General features: G+C 40.3%; 1 protein-coding gene across 3 annotated transcripts in view; it reads right to left on the bottom strand.

The window, feature by feature from the left end:
- LOC106587026 (zinc finger MIZ domain-containing protein 2) overlaps window positions 1–20160 on the bottom strand; it is a 92315-nt gene that overhangs the window by 13917 nt on the left and 58238 nt on the right. For all 3 annotated transcript variants that reach the window (XM_014174873.2, XM_014174871.2, XM_014174872.2), the window contains 4 exons: window positions 18865–19022; window positions 18461–18528; window positions 18276–18344; window positions 17735–17979 (listed from right to left, as the gene is read on the bottom strand). In XM_014174873.2, coding sequence (XP_014030348.1) covers window positions 17735–17979; window positions 18276–18344; window positions 18461–18528; window positions 18865–19022 — 540 coding nt within the window. The remainder of the gene's footprint in view (window positions 1–17734; window positions 17980–18275; window positions 18345–18460; window positions 18529–18864; window positions 19023–20160) is intronic.

Raw genomic sequence — 20160 nt, 5'->3', positions numbered from 1 at the left:
ACAAGGATTGTTTTTACTAAATTTATGCAACAGGTTGAAATGATTTGATTGCTGGAAAGAGGTTATGGGTTTGTTTATTGTTTAGTGTTTGTTTATTTTTGGTGTTGATTTCACTTAATTAAACATTGTATTATCTGATGTGTTTGAGTAGGATTCTTTCCTCCGGGATGGATGGAAGTCAATTAAAGTATGTATGTTAAAGGAAACATGGGAGAACACGTCTCAAACAACATTTTATTAAATGCCTGGGATTAAATAATGCTGATTCCTTACGCTGAGAAATGTACTACATTTTTTACACATTTTTTTTCCATTTAGTGGGGTAACAGGAACAATCCAAAAGGTGAAAAAAGCTATCACATATTTGTTGGATATTGGTCTAGTAATGATACCAGCATAATTGTATCTAAGGGTAGCGCATGTTCAATTAAGCATGCATATACATTGATAGATTAAAACAAATGATTAATGATTTGAGGGAGTACAGTGGAATTATCATTAGGTTTTGTTTGTAGTTAACTTTTGGGTTTCTGAATCGGTGTAGTATAATGTATGCTACCGAAGTGTTTTGTGTTTGTCTTTGGGGAAATGGGGATTTCATTATCTCTCTTTGGAATGTTTCCTGGGGCTATAATCTTGGGTGAGTGAGGTAGAGGCCATAAACTACCAAAATGGAAAAGACCTGGCAATTTTTTGTTTGTTTTTACTTTAGGGTTTGCAAATACCCACACAAAACACATTTGTTATTACTATTTGTTGGTGTTTTTAAAATCGTATGTTTGATTTGTTTTCTATTTCCTGTGGGATTGGTGGGTTTTCCATATCACTTTGTGCAAAGATATCTTCCAGGGGTATACACACATGGAATTTTTAGAAGTTTTTTTTTTCTTCTGAGTTTTAATTACAGATGTGAATTATTTTGATAAGGAAATGTTTGAGGGTTTTTCTTTCATTTGTCTAAAATAGTTAGAAACATTTCTGTGATGGGGTGGTTTGATTATCGACCTGTGTCTGGGCTTTCCTGTGGGGTCTGATCAGCCTCATGGGAAAGCCATTTGGATAATACATTTTAGGTCATTTGTTATAATGATTTCAAGGTGATTCGTGAAATTTATAATTATGATGAAGTTTAGAGTTCTTGAACATATTGGTAACTTGGACCTACAGTGGGGGGGAAAAGTATTTGATCCCCTGCTGATTTTGTACATTTGCCCACTTACAAAGAAATTATCAGTCTAACATTTTAATAGTAGGTTTATTTGAACAGTGAGAGACAGAATAACAACAAAAAAATCCAGAAAAACACATGTCAAAAATGTTTTAAATGATTAGCATTTTAATGAGGGAAATAAGTATTTGACCCCTCTGCAAAACATACTTGGTGGCAAAACCCTTGTTGGCAATCACAGAGGTCAGACGTTTCTTGTAGTTGGCCACCAGGTTTGCACACATCTCAGGAGGGATTTTGTCCCACTCCTCTTTGCAGATCTTCTCCAAGTCATTAAGGTTTCGAGGCTGACGTTTGGCAACTCGAACCTTCAGCTCCCTCCACAGATATTCTATGGGATTAAGGTCTGGAGACTGGCTAGGCCACTCCAGGACCTTAATGGGCTTCTTCTTGAGCCACTCCTTTGTTGCCCTGGCCGTGTGTTTTGGGTCATTGTCATGCTGGAATATTCATCCACGACCCATTTTCAGTGCCCTGGCTGAGGGAAGGAGGTTCTCACCCAAGATTTGACGGTACATGGCCCCGTCCATCGTCCCTTTGATGCGGTGAAGTTGTCCTGTCCCCTTAGCAGAAAAACACGCCCAAAGCATAATGTTTCCACCTCCATGTTTGACGGTGGAGATGGTGTTCTTGGGGTCATAGGCAGCATTCCTCCTCCTCCAAACACGGCGAGTTGAGTTGATGTCAAAGAGCTCCATTTTGGTCTCATCTGACCACAACACTTTCACCAGTTGTCCTCTGAGTCATTCAGATGTTCATTGGCAAACTTCAGACGGGCATGTATATGTATTCTTGAGCAGGGGGACCTTGCGGGCGCTGCAGGATTTCAGTCCTTCACGGCGTAGTGTGTAACCAATTGTTTTCTTGGTTACTATGGTCCCAGCTGCCTTGAGATCATTGACAAGATCCTCCCGTGTAGTTCTGGGCTGATTCCTCACCGTTCTCATGATCATTGCAACTCCACGAGGTGAGATCTTGCATGGAGCCCCAGGCCGAGGGATATTGACAGTTCTTGTGCGTTTCTTCCATTTGCGAATAATCGCACCAAATGTTGTCATCACCTCACCAAGCTGCTTGGTGATGGTCTTATAGCCCATTCCAGCCTTGTGTAGGTCTACAATCTTGCCCCTGACATCCTTGGAGAGCTCTTTGGTCTTGGCCATGGTGGAGAGTTTGATCGATTGCTTCTGTGGACAGGTGTCTTTTTTACAGGTAACAAGCTGCGGTTAGGAGCACTCCCTTTAAGAGTGTGCTCCTAATCTCAGCTTGTTACCTGTATAAAAGACACCTGGGAGCCAGAAATCTTTCTGATTGAGAGGGGGTCAAATACTTATTTCCCTCATTAAAATGCAAATCAATTTATAACATTTATGACATGAGTTTTTCTGGATATTTTTGTTGTTATTCTGTCTCTCACTGTTCAAATAAACCTACCATTAAAATTATAGACTGATCCTTTCTTTGTCAGTGGGCAAACGTACAAAATCAGCAGGGGATCAAATACTTTTTTCCCTCACTGTATGTGATAGAGGGCATTGCCTTTAACTAAGGGTAGGCTGATAAGTCTATTTTCCTATGACCATGCTTCTTTCACATGCTTTGCTTGCTGTTTGGGGTTTTAGGCTGGGTTTCTGTACAGCACTTTGAGAATATCAGCTGATGTACGAAGGGCTATATAAAAATACATTTGATTTGATATGGGTAAAATCATTTCTTTGTGGAGGTTTTCAGAGTTGTGATTTTCATTTGATTATGTTATTTGAAATTTTGTTTTATCTTTTGACCAGTAGTAGTGTTTTTTAATACATTACTCTCATGGAGAGTTATGTGTTAAAAATGGGGGAGGATACAGTCCTTTGACGTTTTGGATTCAGTTCTTTGAAATTTGGATTGAAGTTTACACACCTTGAGTGATATGTGAAGGAGTGTATTGTTGTGTTGTTTGTTCCGTTCTATTCCCGATGGGTTATAGGTCTAACTTCCTGATTCTGTGGCTCTGCGATGGAGTTGAAATTGTGATGGGAAGTATTAGCCAATTTGAAAGAATAGTTTCAATAGAATGTGTTGTTATTCTCTTTGAAATATGTTTAGACATTTGTATTAGGAATAATTGGTAAAAGTAATAATTTATCATGTAGTTAATGAACTGAAATAAACTGTTGTTCTGATCTGTTCTTTCGAGGTTTTAATGAAAAGTGACATCAGATGGTATCTTAATGCATGGAAGAGATAATTGGACCGAAAGTGTGTGTACCTCAAACCCCCTCTAATTGGCTGAAGAAAGAGTGACGAAGGCGTTGAATATGGCCCTATCCGAACCATTTCTACCGAGAGGAATGGCCGAGCCAGCAACCGGTGTACAGTATCCGATCGAAGCCATCAACTGCTTTTCTCTCATGTTTCTCTCAGGAGTGTGAGAGGAGTCCACGTGGAGTGAGCATGGGGAAAGGTGCTGTTCTAGCTTTTCTTATGTTGCTGGTATATTGGTTGACAAATTTACAAGACATAATGGGCATCTAAGGTGAAACATTGACATTGGGACATTATAATGGGTCATTCACTTTGAACTTTAAAGCTATCTGAAGAAGAAAGAAGAGGACGCCAGAAGAATCAGTGCCTGGAGGAGGGGTTGGTCAACTGTGCCCAAAACTGTTTAGACTTTTGGGGTTTCAGGTTGATTGTAGAGGTCTACACCACGTAAAATTATAGTAATTTAGATTAAGAATGCATTGAGATACTGATCTGTAGAATAATCGTGATAAAATTGTTAATAGTAGAAATTATGGGATAATTATACTGGATGTTAAAATGAATGTACATTCTGCTAATATTGATGTTTGTTAAATTGAGTTTTTTTTACTTTGAGCGATAAGACAAATTTGAATCACTGAGCAATGTCATTTTAAAATTTTGGTTGGATAATTAACTGGGTTCTAATTATGATTTTATTTGGAAATGTAATGATTTTTAAAACTGAAGGATTGATTTGAGTTGAGTAGGTTAATATCTATATGAGTGAAGAAATTAATGTATTAGGGATTGATTGTTTTGATTGTTGTTATGAACTAAGGATGTTTACGCAATTATAAGCATGCCATGGTGACTGCCATGGGTGAACTCTGATCTGGAGAGTGTAAATGATGCTTATCTATTTGATCTATAGGCATTGCCTTATGAATAGTGGAATCATGATGTTTGTCTTGGGTCATGTTCATTAGGCACCAAGGGAATACATTTTACTTTAACTAGGAGTCACTACCTGGATTTGTACAACAAGATATGCTAATTTTAGTTTCTGGGATGGAAATAGTCATGTCCAACATACTATGCTGATCCATTGGAGTGTGATAGATAACTAAAGATTATTTTATTAAACTCCATTGTTGCATGCACTGCATTATGCATTAATTATGTGCTTTTCACTGTCTATGGAAAATATAGCTTCGAATCTCATAAACTGTATTCATTTTTTGTTTTTCTTTATGGGTTCGTACCGGTGACTGTGTATCATAGCCTTCCCAGACAAATTGCTTAGTAAATGTTGGGGGATTGAAATAAGAGACAGTGCTGAGTTTCTTGCGATGTCATGTGCAGGAACCCCATGCAATGAGTTATTGTTTGGTGATTTTTGGTTTATGTAGAATATATGTATTTTCTATGTGAATGAATGTTCTTAAATCTTGTGATTTTCTTTTAAGTTGAGAGGGGACTCAGAGGGATGACTGTCTTCTCTGTTGTGATGACTCCTGTGTTTCGACACTGGTTCTCCTGTAACGTTACTGTTCTGATTCTCTAGAAGGGACGGAGTCCCTTGAGAGGGGAATGTGGTGGATGAATCAGAATTAGTCGGGTAACATAGATAATTAAGATGTTTTATTAGTATAATATGCTTATGTGAGATACTTGTCATTAGAAAGTGCCCTTTGGACTCTGGTGTCTTTCAGTTGCACGTTTCCCTTAGCTGGGGCTCAGTCACTTGGGGCCCAGAGAGGGGAGAGGTCAGACTTGTTTTTTACATGTCTCTGTTGCTTTGCAGAATATCAGCAAGAGAGGAGGACAGAATGAAACATTGTCTTCATATGTGAATGTGTCTTTACCTATTCTTAAACCATGTGGAGGGATGGCGTGATTAATGGGGAGCCAATTATTTGTCTCCACAATGTCTGTGCGCAGGTAACTCCCCTCAGTGAGCTTGTCCAGGAGTGGGAACAAGAGGTGTCTTACTGAGGATGGGCCTCTATGAGATAGCACTGACAGAGGAGATTTATGGTGTATTTTGATAAGAACGCCTAAAAAGCATTCCAGAGGACATGAGCTAATGATTTTGTTCTATACTGTACCAGGGAGGGACGGTTCTAGGGAGACCAGACACCGATCTATATAATGAACACTGTTGAGATAGCAGTTGCTGTCTGCTGTGTTTTATAGATATCTTTTCATACAAAACTTAACCTTTGTGAACTGTTCCTAAGATTTGTGGTTCGTCAATGTATGTTGAAGGGGTGGATTCATGGGTATAAAAAGCTCTTTGTATTGTTGTATAGAGACCTTCCCTGTTTCATTCGAGAGAGTGCATTAATGAAGGTCAAAGTACTTTTGCAAATGTATCTTAATTATTAAAGATGTAGTTTAACTCAGACTGGTGTGTTTGTAACTCTCCTCATTTGGTAATGCAGAAATTAGCCACCACAGCGGTAATAGTGCGGAGATTGGTAAAATTTGAAACCCCTCACATAATGACCTAAGAATCCTAAAGGGACTGATATATGTATTATTGTTTTCTTCCATTTCATGCCAACTGGACACAACCGTGGTTTGTTATCCACTGGGAAAGTCATGTCTAATTCCAGCTCCACTTCCGTATAAAGTCCCATACTGTTTTTGACTGTACTTCAAGAATACATAATGAAATTCATGAAAATGCAATCGTTTAAGATGCAGTGCATTCGTAAAGTATTCAGACCCCTTGACTTTTTCCACATTTCGTTACATTACAGCCATTTTCTAAAATGGATTAAATTGTTTTTCCCCCTTTATCAATCTACACACATAATGACAAAGTAAAAACTAGTTTGACATTTTTGAAAATGTACTAAAAGTAAACTGAAACATATTTACATAAGTATTCAGACCCTTTACTAAGTACTTTATTGAAGCACCTTTGGCAGCGATTACAGCCGAGTCTTCTGGAGCAGGTTATCATCAAGGATCTCTGTACTTTGCGCCGTTCACCTTTGCCTTGATCCTGACTAGTCTCCCAGTCCCTGCTGCTGAAAAACATCCCCACAGCATGATGCTGCCACCACCATGCTTCACTGTAGGGATGATACCAGGGGGCCTCCCGAGTGGAGCAGTGGTCTAAGGCACTGCATCGCTCTGTCGCAGCCGACCACGACCGGGAGACCCATGGGGCGGCGCACAATTGGCCCAGGGTCGTCCGGTTTATGGGAGGGTTTGGCCGGCAGTTATGTCCTTGTCCCATCGCGCACTAGCGACTTCTGTGGCGGGCCGGGTGCAGTGCACGCTAACACGGTCGCCAGGTGCTTCCTCCGACACATTGGTGCGGCTGGCAGCCGGGTTAAGTGGGCATTGTGTCAAGAAGCAGTGCGGCTTGGTTGGGTTTCGGAGGACGCACGGCTCTCCACTTTCGCCTCTCCCGAAACTGTACGGGAGTTGCAGTGGTGAGACAAGACTAACTCCAATTAGATACCATGAAATTGGGGAGAAAAAGGGGTAAACGTTTTCTTTTTTTAATGGGATGATGCCAGGTTTCCTCACTTGGCATTTGGGCCAAAGAGTTCAATCTTGGTTTCATCAGACCAGAGAATCTTGTTTCTCATTGTCTGGGAGTCTTTAGGTGCCTTTTGGCAAAGTCCTAGTGGGCTGTCATGTGCATTTTACTGAGGAGTGGCTTCCGATTGGCCACTCTACCATAAAGGCCTGATTGGTGGAGTGCTGCAGAGATGATTGTCAATTTCTCGCCTTCATTTCTCAGAACAAGAATAGACTGATGAGTTTCATAAGAACGTTCTTTGTTTCTAGCCTGTAATCGAACCCACAAATGCTGATGCTCCAGATAGTCAACTAGCCTAAAGAAGGCCAGTTTTATTGCTTCTTTAAATCAGCACAACAGTTTTCAGCTGTGCTAACATAATTGCAAAAGGGTTTTCTAATGATCAATTATCCTTTTAAAATGATAAAACTTGGATTAGCTAACAACGTGCCATTGGAACACAGGAGTGATGGTTTGCTGATTATGGGCCTCTGTACGCCTATGTAGATATTCCATATTTTTTTTTTTTTTAAGAATCTGCCATTTCCGGCTACAATAGTCATTTACAACATTAAAATGTCTACACTGTATTTCTGATCAATTTGATGTTATTTTAGAATGAACAAAAAATTGCTTTTCTTTCAAAAACAATTGCATTTCTAAGTGACCCCAAACTTTTGAACGGTAGTGTATATATCATTTTTTGTGGGGCGGGGGATCTTGCCTGTTTTGCTTGTTATTTTGGCATTAATACGTGTCACATATCAGTTTTTTTTTAAAGTATAGCGTTAACAAAGCCGCATACAAACATTATCTCTTTCTTGCTTTCTTGAGTAAGGCAGCTCCAAAATGCAGGTGTTTCAGCCAAGCTCAGTGCTTTCTGTGGTGGTGGGGCTAGCCAGCAGAAAATACAGAGCGTTAAGCTTGATTGGCTCAGTTTTCTGTCATGATTAGGCTCCGTTTTATGTCACTCATGGGACAGTACGTCATCCCCAATTCTAACCTTAGAGCTCGAAAATGTTTGCCCCTTGGGTTCTGCCATAGAGTTATATTAGAAGTGCCCATCCATGAAGGCTCAAGGTCATTGGCCTCAGATATGTGATTTGATGTCATTCTATCTACAGTAGCTTTACTTTCAAAGTCTTAGCTAGCAGTCATCGTCAAGTCGACAATCTACTGGCAAATCCTTTTTAATCCTTGTCATATTTAGATAAATAATGGAGAAATTATGGATAAAACATATCGGTGCTCATCGGCTACTGTACATATAGATTACACAACAAGTTGGAAATCGCAAATTCAACAATAAGTTGTTTGGAAGGAATCAGTGGCTAACTGCAAGCGTTGCAAAGAAGCCACTAACGTTAGCCTGCTATTCAATGGCTGTGTTTCTTCCCCCCAGTTCCCACGCAGAAAATGCCAGGCTTTGATGACAAAGTTTGTTAACAAAATTTGCCAACAAAGGACCGCTGCGCCACCTTCACAAGGTGAGTCCAAAAATGTATTGTACGCTGCTGCATAAATTATGTAATATGCAAGGGAGAAATGTATACTGTAGCTAAGAAAGGAATACTAAGTGTATGTTTTGTAGTAAACTGTTAGTAGCACATGTGCCTCACCCTAATAATTTGGTCTATTTTCACCAACGCGGTATTGTGAACACATCGTTTGTGGCCCGGTGTGTGCTTGTTTGGCTACTTCTTTTTGTATAGCTTTTGACAGTGCTACTGATAATAGGTGTGGTGCTTGGCTTGCACATGCAAATTCAGCAGAAACAACATATAACAACATATAATTGTGTTATTTGACATGTCAAATTAAAAGCTTATTTAATGCGTCAAGTGTTATATGACGTATATCTTTTTTGACACGCAAAGACCCAAATGGCATTCAATACGCCTCACCCTAATAATTTTGACTATATTCACCTCTTAATTTCGCCTAATGTTCTAACTTGGTGGTGCACAAATAGCATATAACCTGTTTTAGAGAAATGTAATCATTGAATATTGTAAGAGCTTTCATTGTCTGTTTATATGCCCCATTTATTTATCCTACAGTTCTGATGGGTACAGGGAGTACACTGTATGAACAACCCATGTTCTGAACTCTGTCGCTGTACATTTCAAAAGCGCTGAACAAATAGTTATATTGACTACGTCTGTCGTTGCTTGCTCATTAATGTCTTAATCAAAATAACGGATTGCCTCTTATCCGCTTGTCGTACCCTCATGCCACAGTTTGTACATCTCAATTGTCAGGAGAAACCACATTTGTGTAAGCATGTCTGCCATATCAGCTATGTTTTTATGTGTAGTGGCTTTGCTGGCATGCATCCCACTTGTTTGTTTTTTTCCCCACCAAGATTTACATGCTAAAATCACTAATGCTACCAGTACAACTCGGGAAAGCATACAGTTTATAAGGCAACAGATAAAATAATAGATGATTAACTTATTGAGGGTCTTATTTTGGTGACATGATGACCGATGCTTGGCTACCGTTTGACAGATAAAAAGAATCTTGCTCTTTTGTCCATAATAACCTCATTATCTAGGTAGCCTACCCACACTGTATCTGCAAGATGTTGGCTAGAGTGCAACGTTCCACAACCAGAGGGGTACATTCGCTATATAACGCAACCTTTTGTGACAAAACCATCAGTAGAGTTGAAAATGCGATGGAAACCCATTTAACTTGTATTATTTATTCGTAGATGCCATCATGAGAAGGGACAATTATGTGGATATATTGAAGCAACATCTCAAGACATCAGTCAGGAAGTTAAAGCTTGGTCACAAATGGGTCTTCCAAATGGACAATTACCCCAAAAGTTATTTTTATGTGCAGTACGTCATCACGCACAGCATTTTATCCACAACAAATCAAACATCTTTGGAGGGAAAATGCATATGTTTTTATGCAGATTTTTGATTAGTGTTTAAATCTGTCACCAATTCGATGGAAACCTAGAAAATGTCCATATTTTCCCCCCAAACAATCACTTTTATTTTAACACAGGTTTAACACTTAACATAGGCTTAACTCCCAACAAACACTTTTCAACTTTTTATTTTATTTTTTAAATTTTAACACAGGCCAGGCCCGTGTTACCGCATATCCCAGCAATAATGCCTTGCCTTACGCCTGAGAAGAAAACATTTTGCAACAATTTCCTCAACTTGCCATTGGGTCATCCATTGGCTCAACTTCCACCTTGCCAAATTTACCCCACAGCCACCATTTTGACTATATTAGCCTACACACAGCTACAGTGGTTCCTCCTTTAAAAATTGTGAGCTTACACTGTGGTACTTAGAGGTAATTTGTGGTTAAGTACAGTACCCTGCATCACCACTTCATTGCCCCAGGCCAGCACAAGGGGGAGTTAGAGCACTGATTATGCTTTTGGGTCCTACTGTGTCTCTAACTGACAATGAATGGGCGACGTAAACCTAAATAGAAACTGATAATTGTGCACAACTTCAGCATTACTTACTAAAACTGTTGTTACACTAAGGTTTTTCTTATTTATCTTGTTAGGATTATTTTTGCTCTTACTGTAGTAGTCTAGCCCACTCCCGACCGGTCACGTTGTACAGCGCCTGAGTAGCACAATGGTCTAAGACACTGCATAGCAATACAAGCTGTGCTGCTACAGATGCCGGTTCAATACCTGTGCCGCCCTCGACTGGAAGACCCATGAGATTATTGTAGGTTTTTGGTTTCTCTCCCTCTATAAACAGAAATAAATAATTCTAAATAACAAACTGGTTTTATTTACAAATTAATAACGATGTCTCACCCCATGTTCAAGAATAGCCTTTTTCCTCACTCATTTACGTTAATTGAAAATCTCCAAAATATTGTTATTTTTTAAACAAGGTGATTATTATTATTATTATTATTATTATTATTATTATAATAGAATTATATAAAAGGCAGTTGTAGATTCTCAAAGATATAATAACAGTGTTAATATTATTCGGAAGTTTACATACACTTAGGTTGGAGTCATTAAAACTCATTTTTCAACCACTCCACAGAATTCTTGTTAACAAACTATAATTTTGGCAAGTCGGTTAGGACATCTACTTTGTGCATGACACAAGTCATTTTTCCAACAATTGTTTACAGACAGATTATTTCACTTATAATTCACTGTATCAAAATTCCAGTGGGTCAGAAGTTTACATACACTAAGTTGACTGTGCGTTTAAACAGCTTGGAAAATTCCAGAAAATTATGTCATGGCTTTAGAAGCTTCTCATAGGCTAATTGACATCATTTGAGTCAATTCGAGGTGTACCTGTGGATGTATTTCAAGGCCTACCTTCAAACTCAGTGCCTTTTTGCTTGACATCATGGGAAAATAAAAATAAATCAGCCAAGACCTCAGAAAAAAAACATTGTAGACCTCCACAAGTCTGGTTCATCCTTGGGAGCAATTTCCAAACTCCTGAAGGGACCACGTTCATCTGTACAAACAATAGTACGCAAGTATAAACACCATAGGACCACGCAGCCGTCATACCGCTCAGGAAGGAGACGCGTTCTGTCTCCTAGAGATGAACGTACTTTGGTGCAAAAAGTGCAAATCAATCCCAGAACAGCAGCAAAGGACCATGTGAAGATGCTGGAGGAAACGGGTACAAAAGTATCCATTTCCACAGTAAAACGAGTCCTATATCGACATAACCTGAAAGGCCGCTCAGCAAGGAAGAAGCCACTGCTCCAAAACCTCCATAAATAAGCCAGATTACGGTTTGCAACTGCACATGGGGACAAAGATCGTACTTCAAATGTCCTCTGGTCTGATGAAACAAAAATAGAACTGTTTGGCCATAATGACCCTCGCTATGTTTTGAGGAAAAAGGCGGAGGATTGCAAGCCAAAGAACACCATCCCAACCATGAAGCATGAGGGTGGCAGCATCATGTTGTGGGGATGCTTTTCTGCAGGAGGGACTGGTGCACTTCACAAAATAGATGGCATCATGAGAAGGGAAAATTATGTGGATATATTGAAGCAACATCTCAAGACATCAGTCAGGAAGTTAAAGCTTGGTCACAAATGGGTCTTCCAAATGGACAATTACCCCAAGCATACTTCCAAAGTTGTGGCAAAATGGCTTAAGGACAACAAAGTCAAGGTATTGGAGTGGCCATCACAAAGCCCTCACCTCAATCCAATATAATTTTTGTGGGCAGAACTGAAAAAGCGTGTGCGAGCAAGGAGGCCTACAAACCTGACTCAGTTACACCAGCTCTGTCAGGAGGAATGGGCCAGAATTCACTCAACTTATTGTGGGAAGCTTGTGGAAGGCTAGCCAAAATGTTTGACCCAAATTAAACAATTTAAAGGCAATGCTACCAAATACTAATTGAGTGTATGTAAACTTCTGACCCACTGGGAATGTGATGAAATAAATAAAAGCTGAAATAAATCACTCTCTCTACTATTATTCTGACATTTCACATTCTTAAAATAAAGTGGTGATCCTTAACTGTCCTAAGACAGGGAATTTTTACTCTGATTAAATGTCAGGAATTGTGAAAAACTGAGTTGAAATGTATTTGGCTAAGGTGTATGTAAAGTTCCGACTTCAACTATATATTGGTCATATTGTTCATGGCTCCCGAGTAGCGCACAATGGGATTGTCTTGAAGTTTTCCAGCTGTATCCACTGAAAGAGCATGAGGTTCAAGGCACGAGGGCAGGGGCACAGGATGGGCCGCAGAGCCGCGCACAGAAGACCAATCTAGCCCATGGGGAAGGGAGGAGGAGGAAGATGGAGAGGGGGTGGGCCACCACACTGCACCCACCCCACCACACTGGCAACACTTTAAGGGGCATTGCACTAATAATGGCGCTGACAAGGGAAACGTTCCCGCTGTTCACGTTAAAACTAAAACAATGTAACTAATAATGGCATCTTTATGCTTCGTTAACCTGTTAGGGCTAGGGGGCAGCATTTGCACGTCTGGATAAAAAAAATGTACCCGATTTAATCTGGTTACTAATCCTACCCAGTAACTAGAATATGCATATGTTTGAATGGTGTCTGTGAGTATAACAGAACTCATTTGGCAGGCAAAACCCTGAGACATTTTCTGACAGGAAGTGCATACCTGATGTGTTGTATTACCTTTAAACCTATCCCATTGAAAAACACAGGGGCTGAGGAATATTTTGGCACTTCCTATTGCTTCCACTAGATGTCACCAGCCTTTACAAAGTGTTTTGAGTCTTCTGGAGGGAGATCTGACCGAACAAGAGCCATGGAACGATGATGTCCCATTAGACACCTGGCGCGCGAGTTCATGTTGGGTACCCTCGTTCCAATACGTTATAAAAGAGTATGCATTCGTCAACCTTAAATATTATTCATGTTCTGGTTAAAAAAGGCCCTAATGATTTATGCTATACAACGTTTGACATGTTTGAACGAACGTAAATATATTTTTTCCCCTCGTTCATGACGAGAAGTCCGGCTGGCTTAGATCATGTGCTAACAAGACGGAGATTTTTGGACATAAATGATGAGCTTTTTTGAACAAAACTACATTCGTTATGGACCTGTGATACCTGGAAGTGACATCTGATGAAGAGAATCAAAGGTAATGGATTATTTACATAGTATTTTCGATTTTAGATCTCCCCAACATGACGTCTAGTCTGTATCGCAACGCGTATTTTTCTGGGCGCAGTGCTCAGATTATTGCAAAGTGTGATTTCCCAGTAAGGTTATTTTTAAATCTGGCAAGTTGACTGCGTTCAAGAGATGTAAATCTATAATTCTTTAAATGACAATATAATATTTTACCAATGTTTTCTAATTTTAATTATTTAATTTGTTACGCTGACTTGACTGCCGGTTATTGGAGGGAAACGATTTCCTCAACATCAATGCCATAGTAAAACGCTGTTTTTGGATATAAATATGAACTTGATAGAACTAAAAATGCATGCATTGTCTAACATAATGTCCTAGGAGTGTCATCTGATGGAGATTGTAAAAGGTTAGTGCATCATTTTAGCTGGTTTTATGGTTTTGGTGACCCTGTCTTTGACTTGACAAAACATTACACACAACTCTTGTAAATGTACTGTCCTAACATACTCTAAATTTATGCTTTCGCCGTAAAACATTTTTGAAATCGTAAAACGTGGTTAGATTAAGGAGATGTTTATCTTTCAAAGGGTGTAAAATAGTTGTATGTTTGAAAAATTTGAATTTTGACATTTATTTGGATTCAAATTTGCCGCTCTTGAAATGCACCTGCTGTTGATGGAGTGCACCACGGGTGGCACGCTAGCGTCCCACCTAGCCCATAGAGGTTAATAAAATAATGATAAAAAACTAAAAATGACTTAGTTATGGATCCTTAATGAAGTACTATGGGAAGAATTATCACTGAATTACAGAAATATCCTCCAATCCTCTATATGTAATTATTGGCGGAGAGTCACATCATATTTTTCTATATACTGTAGGCCTACCACAGGCGACATGAGTCTCACTAGTGTTGAGTAACGTGCTGTTAAAAGTGGTGTAGGACTTATTTATTTAAAGAGCATATTGAAGTTACAAGCAATAGCCTACAACTATTTTAGCACTGTTTGCTCTGAAACAAGCATAGGGAATGGTCTTGATAAATCAATGAGATTTTTATTTTCACTGAATCTCCGTTTGTGTATTGGTTAGACTAGATTTACAAAATTAGGGTGTAAAAATTAGGGCGACAGCTGACGCATTGGTCCAGAGACAGACGGCATTGGCAGAGAGTCAGGGGGGAATGACACGTTGAAGAGTGCGAGGAACGAGATAGAGTCACAATCCATGCCAGGCACACGTGAGCTCTGGAACTCCACCTCCGTCAGGCAGAGTCAACATACCTGGCGGGTTCGTCAGGTCGTCAGTTCACCCTGACATTTCCATTCCTCTTCTGACAACAGAACTTGACGACCTGCTCACGAGGCACAGCAAGGGCCGTCCAGACCATTGTGCTGTTCTGCTATTCCAAGGAAGTGTAACCAAAGAGAGATACCACGAGTGGGCACAGAATACCAACTGGGATAGATCCCGATGCAAATGTGGCTTACCAGCGAACCTCTGTGTTCATCATTAATTCTATGTCTCAGAAGTTTCTGTCCATGACTGATGCAACCAGAAAAATCATTAAAGACCGAGTTAACGAGTACTTGAGGTCACCGAAAAAGTCTGGACATGGCCTACTCTCCCTTATGTAAGGAATTAGGCACTTTCCCATTTTTCTACAGTAGGTTCTGTAGGCTAATTTTACTTGTCAGACTGCACAGTAGCCTAATAAACAAATGCAGGTGGCTTACATCTTCAACATGCTTTAAATGCTTTATTATCCAAATGTAAAAGCATATACTGTACAGTAGTTTGTTTCTTCATCAACATCGTTATGCTTTCGTTAATAAAATAACGATGAAAATACTCTTTCAAACACACACGGTCACATTGTACAGTGCCATTATGTCTATTAAGCAGAGCTATATTTTGGCCTTTATGGGCAGCGCACAATTGGCCAAGCGTTTCCCTCCCTCTAAAAACAGAAATAAATGTTTTGGCCTTTACAAATATTATTTTGGCCTTTATTCAGATTACAATCGATCCCTTTCGTTTTTTTGAAAACGAAATAACCTCAAATATCGTTATATATTTTCATCAAGTTGATGGCAGTCATATAGCAGCACCTACAAAAAGCTGAGTGACACACTCATTCATGGCTTTGGATCAACAAAAATAAGTACCAACATTCTTTCTAATAGTCTTTAATAAAGACATGTTTTGGTTATCCTGACCTGGACACCATGTACAGTTTTATAATAGCCCATTATTAGCAGGACAATATACCTTTACCAACACCTCTCTGTATTTTGATACTTTGGCTAAATAGCCCAGTGTTTAAGTAGTTATGAATCCATAACAAATTACTATGGAAATAAATATCACTGAATTAAAGAAATATCCTCCAAACCTCTAATCCTCTATATGTAATTATTTGCAGAGAGTAACGTCATATACTGTAGGTCTACCGTAGGCGACATGAGTCTCACTAGTGTTGAGTAAAGTGCTGTTGTTTATTTAAAAAGCATATTGAATTTAGAAGCAATAGCCTACAACTATGTAAGCACCGTTTCGCGCTGCTCTGAGACAAGCATGGGGACTGGTCTTGATGAATCAGTGAGATTTATATTTTTCACTGAATCTCCGTTTGGGTATTGGTTAGATTAGAATTTGAAAATTAGGGTGTAGAAATGTTATGCTCTTAGTGTAACCTTTATTTAACTCGGCAAGTCAGTTAAGAAAAAAAATCTTATTTACAAGGACAGCCTACTCCTTCTTCCCCGACGGGGAATTGAACCCCGGTCTCCCGCGTGCCCGCAAGACACAGGGATTCTTTAGCTAAATAGCCCAGTATTTCCTGACCTTCACGTTGTACACCGCCATATTTTCTGTTCCATCCTAACGGAAACCCAGAGGGTTTTTAGTTTTTCTTGGAATAGAAACACCATAATATTAATCAAATTAATTAAGCAAGTACCAGTGGAAAGAAAGTATGGTCACACCTACTCATTCCAGGGTTTTTCTTTATTTTTACTATGTTCTATATTGTAGAATAATAGTGAATACATCACAACTATGAAATAACACATATGGAATCAGTTAAGAACAAATTCTTATTTACAAGGACAGCCTACTCCTTCCTCCCCATCGGGGAATTGAAACCCGGTCTCCCGTGTGCCCGCATTCTTAGTTCAGCCATTATTGAAGGCTATCAAATGCTTCTCAAAGATGCCCTCTGGTGGTCAAACTAGCACTAACAAACATTAATGGTACCAGTGGTTCACACTTAAATAACGTGCCATAGAATTCTGCAATTTATGCATATATATTATAGAATTTATGCAAGCTGCGCCACAGTACGCTGCAACTTTTAAAGGAGGAACCACTGTACAAGGATGCACTTTCTGGATAGGTTTAGGATCTCATACTGAAGCTTATAGAGACCCCCAACTGGTGTAAAATAAAACAAAATGGATGCAAGCATCATGAAATCGACCAGTTTTTTTTTACCTAATTTGCTTACCACTTTTTCCATGTAGTTTCTTTCTTCACAGATTCCACGAAATGATCACTTTTACCCTTACCTACACGCACATATTACCTCAATTACCTCATACCCCTGCACAATGACTCGGTACCGAGTCAACTCCTTGTATATAGCCTAGTTATTGTGTTACCATTTCTATTATTTAGCAAACTTGTATTACTTTTAATTCTGCATCGTTGGGAAAGGACTCCTAAGTAAGAATTTGACAGTAAAGTCTACACACCTGTTGTATTCGGCGCATGTGACAAATACATTTTCATTTGATGCATTGATGATATTTGGTCACTGAATACATTTATGTATAGTTTCCTAGAAACAAGGGGTGGCTCAACTAACCCTTTGGCCGACTTGGCCAACTCTCCCCTATACCATTCTGTTTGTGCTGACTTTCCACTCTTTTCCAGTCCTTTTAATGCCATACACGTTTGGCAGTGACAGAGTCCAAGGAGTGGAATGCTAGCAGAAATCAGGTTCTGGATTTCAGGCTACTCTGGAAGTCCATAAAACAAATACTTAAAAAAGTGGATATGGAAGTGATAATGGCACCACACTTCCCTACCACATGAGAGGAGTTAGTCAGTCTACCTTGGCTGGGGTAGTCCGGAGTACTGCTGTTTCCCCCTGCTGGCATGGAGGGGTAGGGCGATGAGGCTGGGCCTAGGGAGGCGATCATCTCCATGACACTGGGCAGGATCATGTGACTGGGGCTCAGTGTGCGGCAGCGCTTCAGTGCCGGACCATCCGGCTCTTCTTTGATGTGAAGGTCGGGTTTGATGGGAACGGGCTTCCAGCTGCACACCGGGTCAATGGTAATCTCCTCATACTCCGAGCTGCGTGCGTGTAAAATTCAGAGGTGAACGTTTTAGATACGTGGCTGCAGATGAAATAGCACCGTATTCTTTATATGGTGCACCACTTTTGACCAGATAGGGCTCTGGTCAGAAGTAGTGCACCAAATAGGGAATAGGCTGCCATTCAGGACGTAACTATGTTGTGGGTTTTGTGAGAGACATATTGTTGAGGGGATTGGGGGGGGGATAATAGAGAATGGGAGAGGAATATGGGGGAAAGACTATAAAGCACAATCAGGTACAAATCAGAATGACATGGGGGAGTTGGTTCTTACTTCTGAATGTAGATGAGGATCCCCAGCATGTACTGGTCCACCTCTAGACCCTCCAGTAGAGCCGTCTTACTGCAAGGGGGAAAGGACGTAGTAGTGAGCTACAATTTATTTAGGACATAGTAGTGAGGTTCAATCGATTTGAATAGTGCAAGGGAGTTATGTAGTAGTCTACTATTCTAACGTACTTGCACACAGGACAGCGCCAGGTCCCCCTCTCACAGTTCAGCTGCAGGTAGGACTCTAGGTCGAAACACTGAAACCAGGTTGAGAGAGAGAGTAGGATTAGCCGAAAATTCATCCAGATACAGAAACATAATATTGATCCGTCACTCACAAACCCTCACGTGTGTAGAGCTCTGACATGTGACTTCCTTGGCACTCAAGAGTTTATAGCCCATCTCCAGGGAACAGGTGAAGGATCAACACTGGCTGCGTCTGAAGTGACACCCTATTCCCTATATAGTGCCCTACAAGTAGAGCACTATTTAGGGAATTGGGAGCCATTTCAGATGCAGCACTGTGTTTTTTCCACTCTGAGGGAGCAGTGTTAGTGGAGCTGATCGGTGTGGTACTGGCAAGGAGTACTGACCTGTATGTGTCTGCAGTCATGGCCTCGCGCTGGCAGCTGGATGCGGCGGAAGGTGATGGGGCACTTGAGGGACACCCTGATAGCCGTCTGCTCCACCCCATCCTCCCCATTCAGCCCCGGTGTCCCTGGGATGGTGCCGCTGCTGAAGTTCCTCTTGACTGCAGTGGGGAGCGGGGGAGAGAGTGAATTTAAGGCCTTTTCACACTGCATTTGTCTTAGCCTTGGGCTATCCTTAACCCCATGCTAAGACTGTCCCTGTGTTAACTTAGCCTGTGTTCACTGAAACCAACTGTCACTTTTCTGGAGTAGAATACTGAAATTAGGAACAATGGAACTCTGATAGGCTAGCCCCAAAAAGTTGGCGCTAACCCTGCTCCAGAGCAGAGCCAGCTAGCCCTGGGCTAAGGTTGGTGCTAGCTCACTTGAGAATATGCAAGAGTGAACACTATATTTGCCCCAGGATAAAAGCTCCCATAGCTAAGAGCAGTGTGAACAGGGCTTTAGAGACACATTGGCCATGCGGCGAGTGAAGTCCCCATTGTAGAGTTACAGGATGTATTGCTAATGCTATGACGCCGTAGTGCTCAGAGCCTTATCGTGGGACAGTAGCATAAAAGGGATGGAGAAATGAATGCACAGGTTTCACAAAGGCTGTGTCGCTTTGTTGGTAAACCATGACGCTTGCAATGTCAGGATTATGGGTTTGATTCCCGCTGGGGCCCCCAATATGAATATTTATGCATGCGCTACCGTTATTAGCTTTTGATAAAATCAACTGCTAAATGGCATACAGTATTTAATCTATTCTAAAATTGATTAAATACATTTTTTCCTTCTCAATCTACACACAATAACCCAAAATGACAGTGAAAACAGTTTTTTAGAATTCTTTGTAAATTTATTACAAATAAATAATTATTTACATAAGTATTCAGAACCTTTGCTATGAGACTCAATTGAGCTCAGGTGCATCCTGTTTCCATTGATCATCCTTGAGCTGTTGCTACAACTTGATTGGAGTCCACCTGTGGTAAATTCAATTGATTGGATATGATTCGGAAAGGCACACACCTGTCTATATAAGGTCCCACAGTTGACAGTGCATGTTAGAGCAAAAACTAAGCCATGAGGTCAAAGGAATTGTCAGTAGAGCTCCGACACAGCATTGTGTTGAGGCATAGATCTGGGGAAGGGTACCAAAAGATGCAGCATTGAAGGTCCATGAACACAGGTGGACTCCATCAATCTTAAATGAAAGAAATTTGGAACCACTAAAACCCTTCCTAGAGCTGGCCG

The sequence above is a fragment of the Salmo salar genome, chromosome ssa26 (genome assembly GCF_905237065.1).
Source record: "Salmo salar chromosome ssa26, Ssal_v3.1, whole genome shotgun sequence".
NCBI lineage: Eukaryota > Metazoa > Chordata > Actinopteri > Salmoniformes > Salmonidae > Salmo > Salmo salar.
The sequence above is the reverse complement of the archived record's forward strand: the minus strand, read 5'-3'. Positions and strand labels throughout refer to the sequence as shown.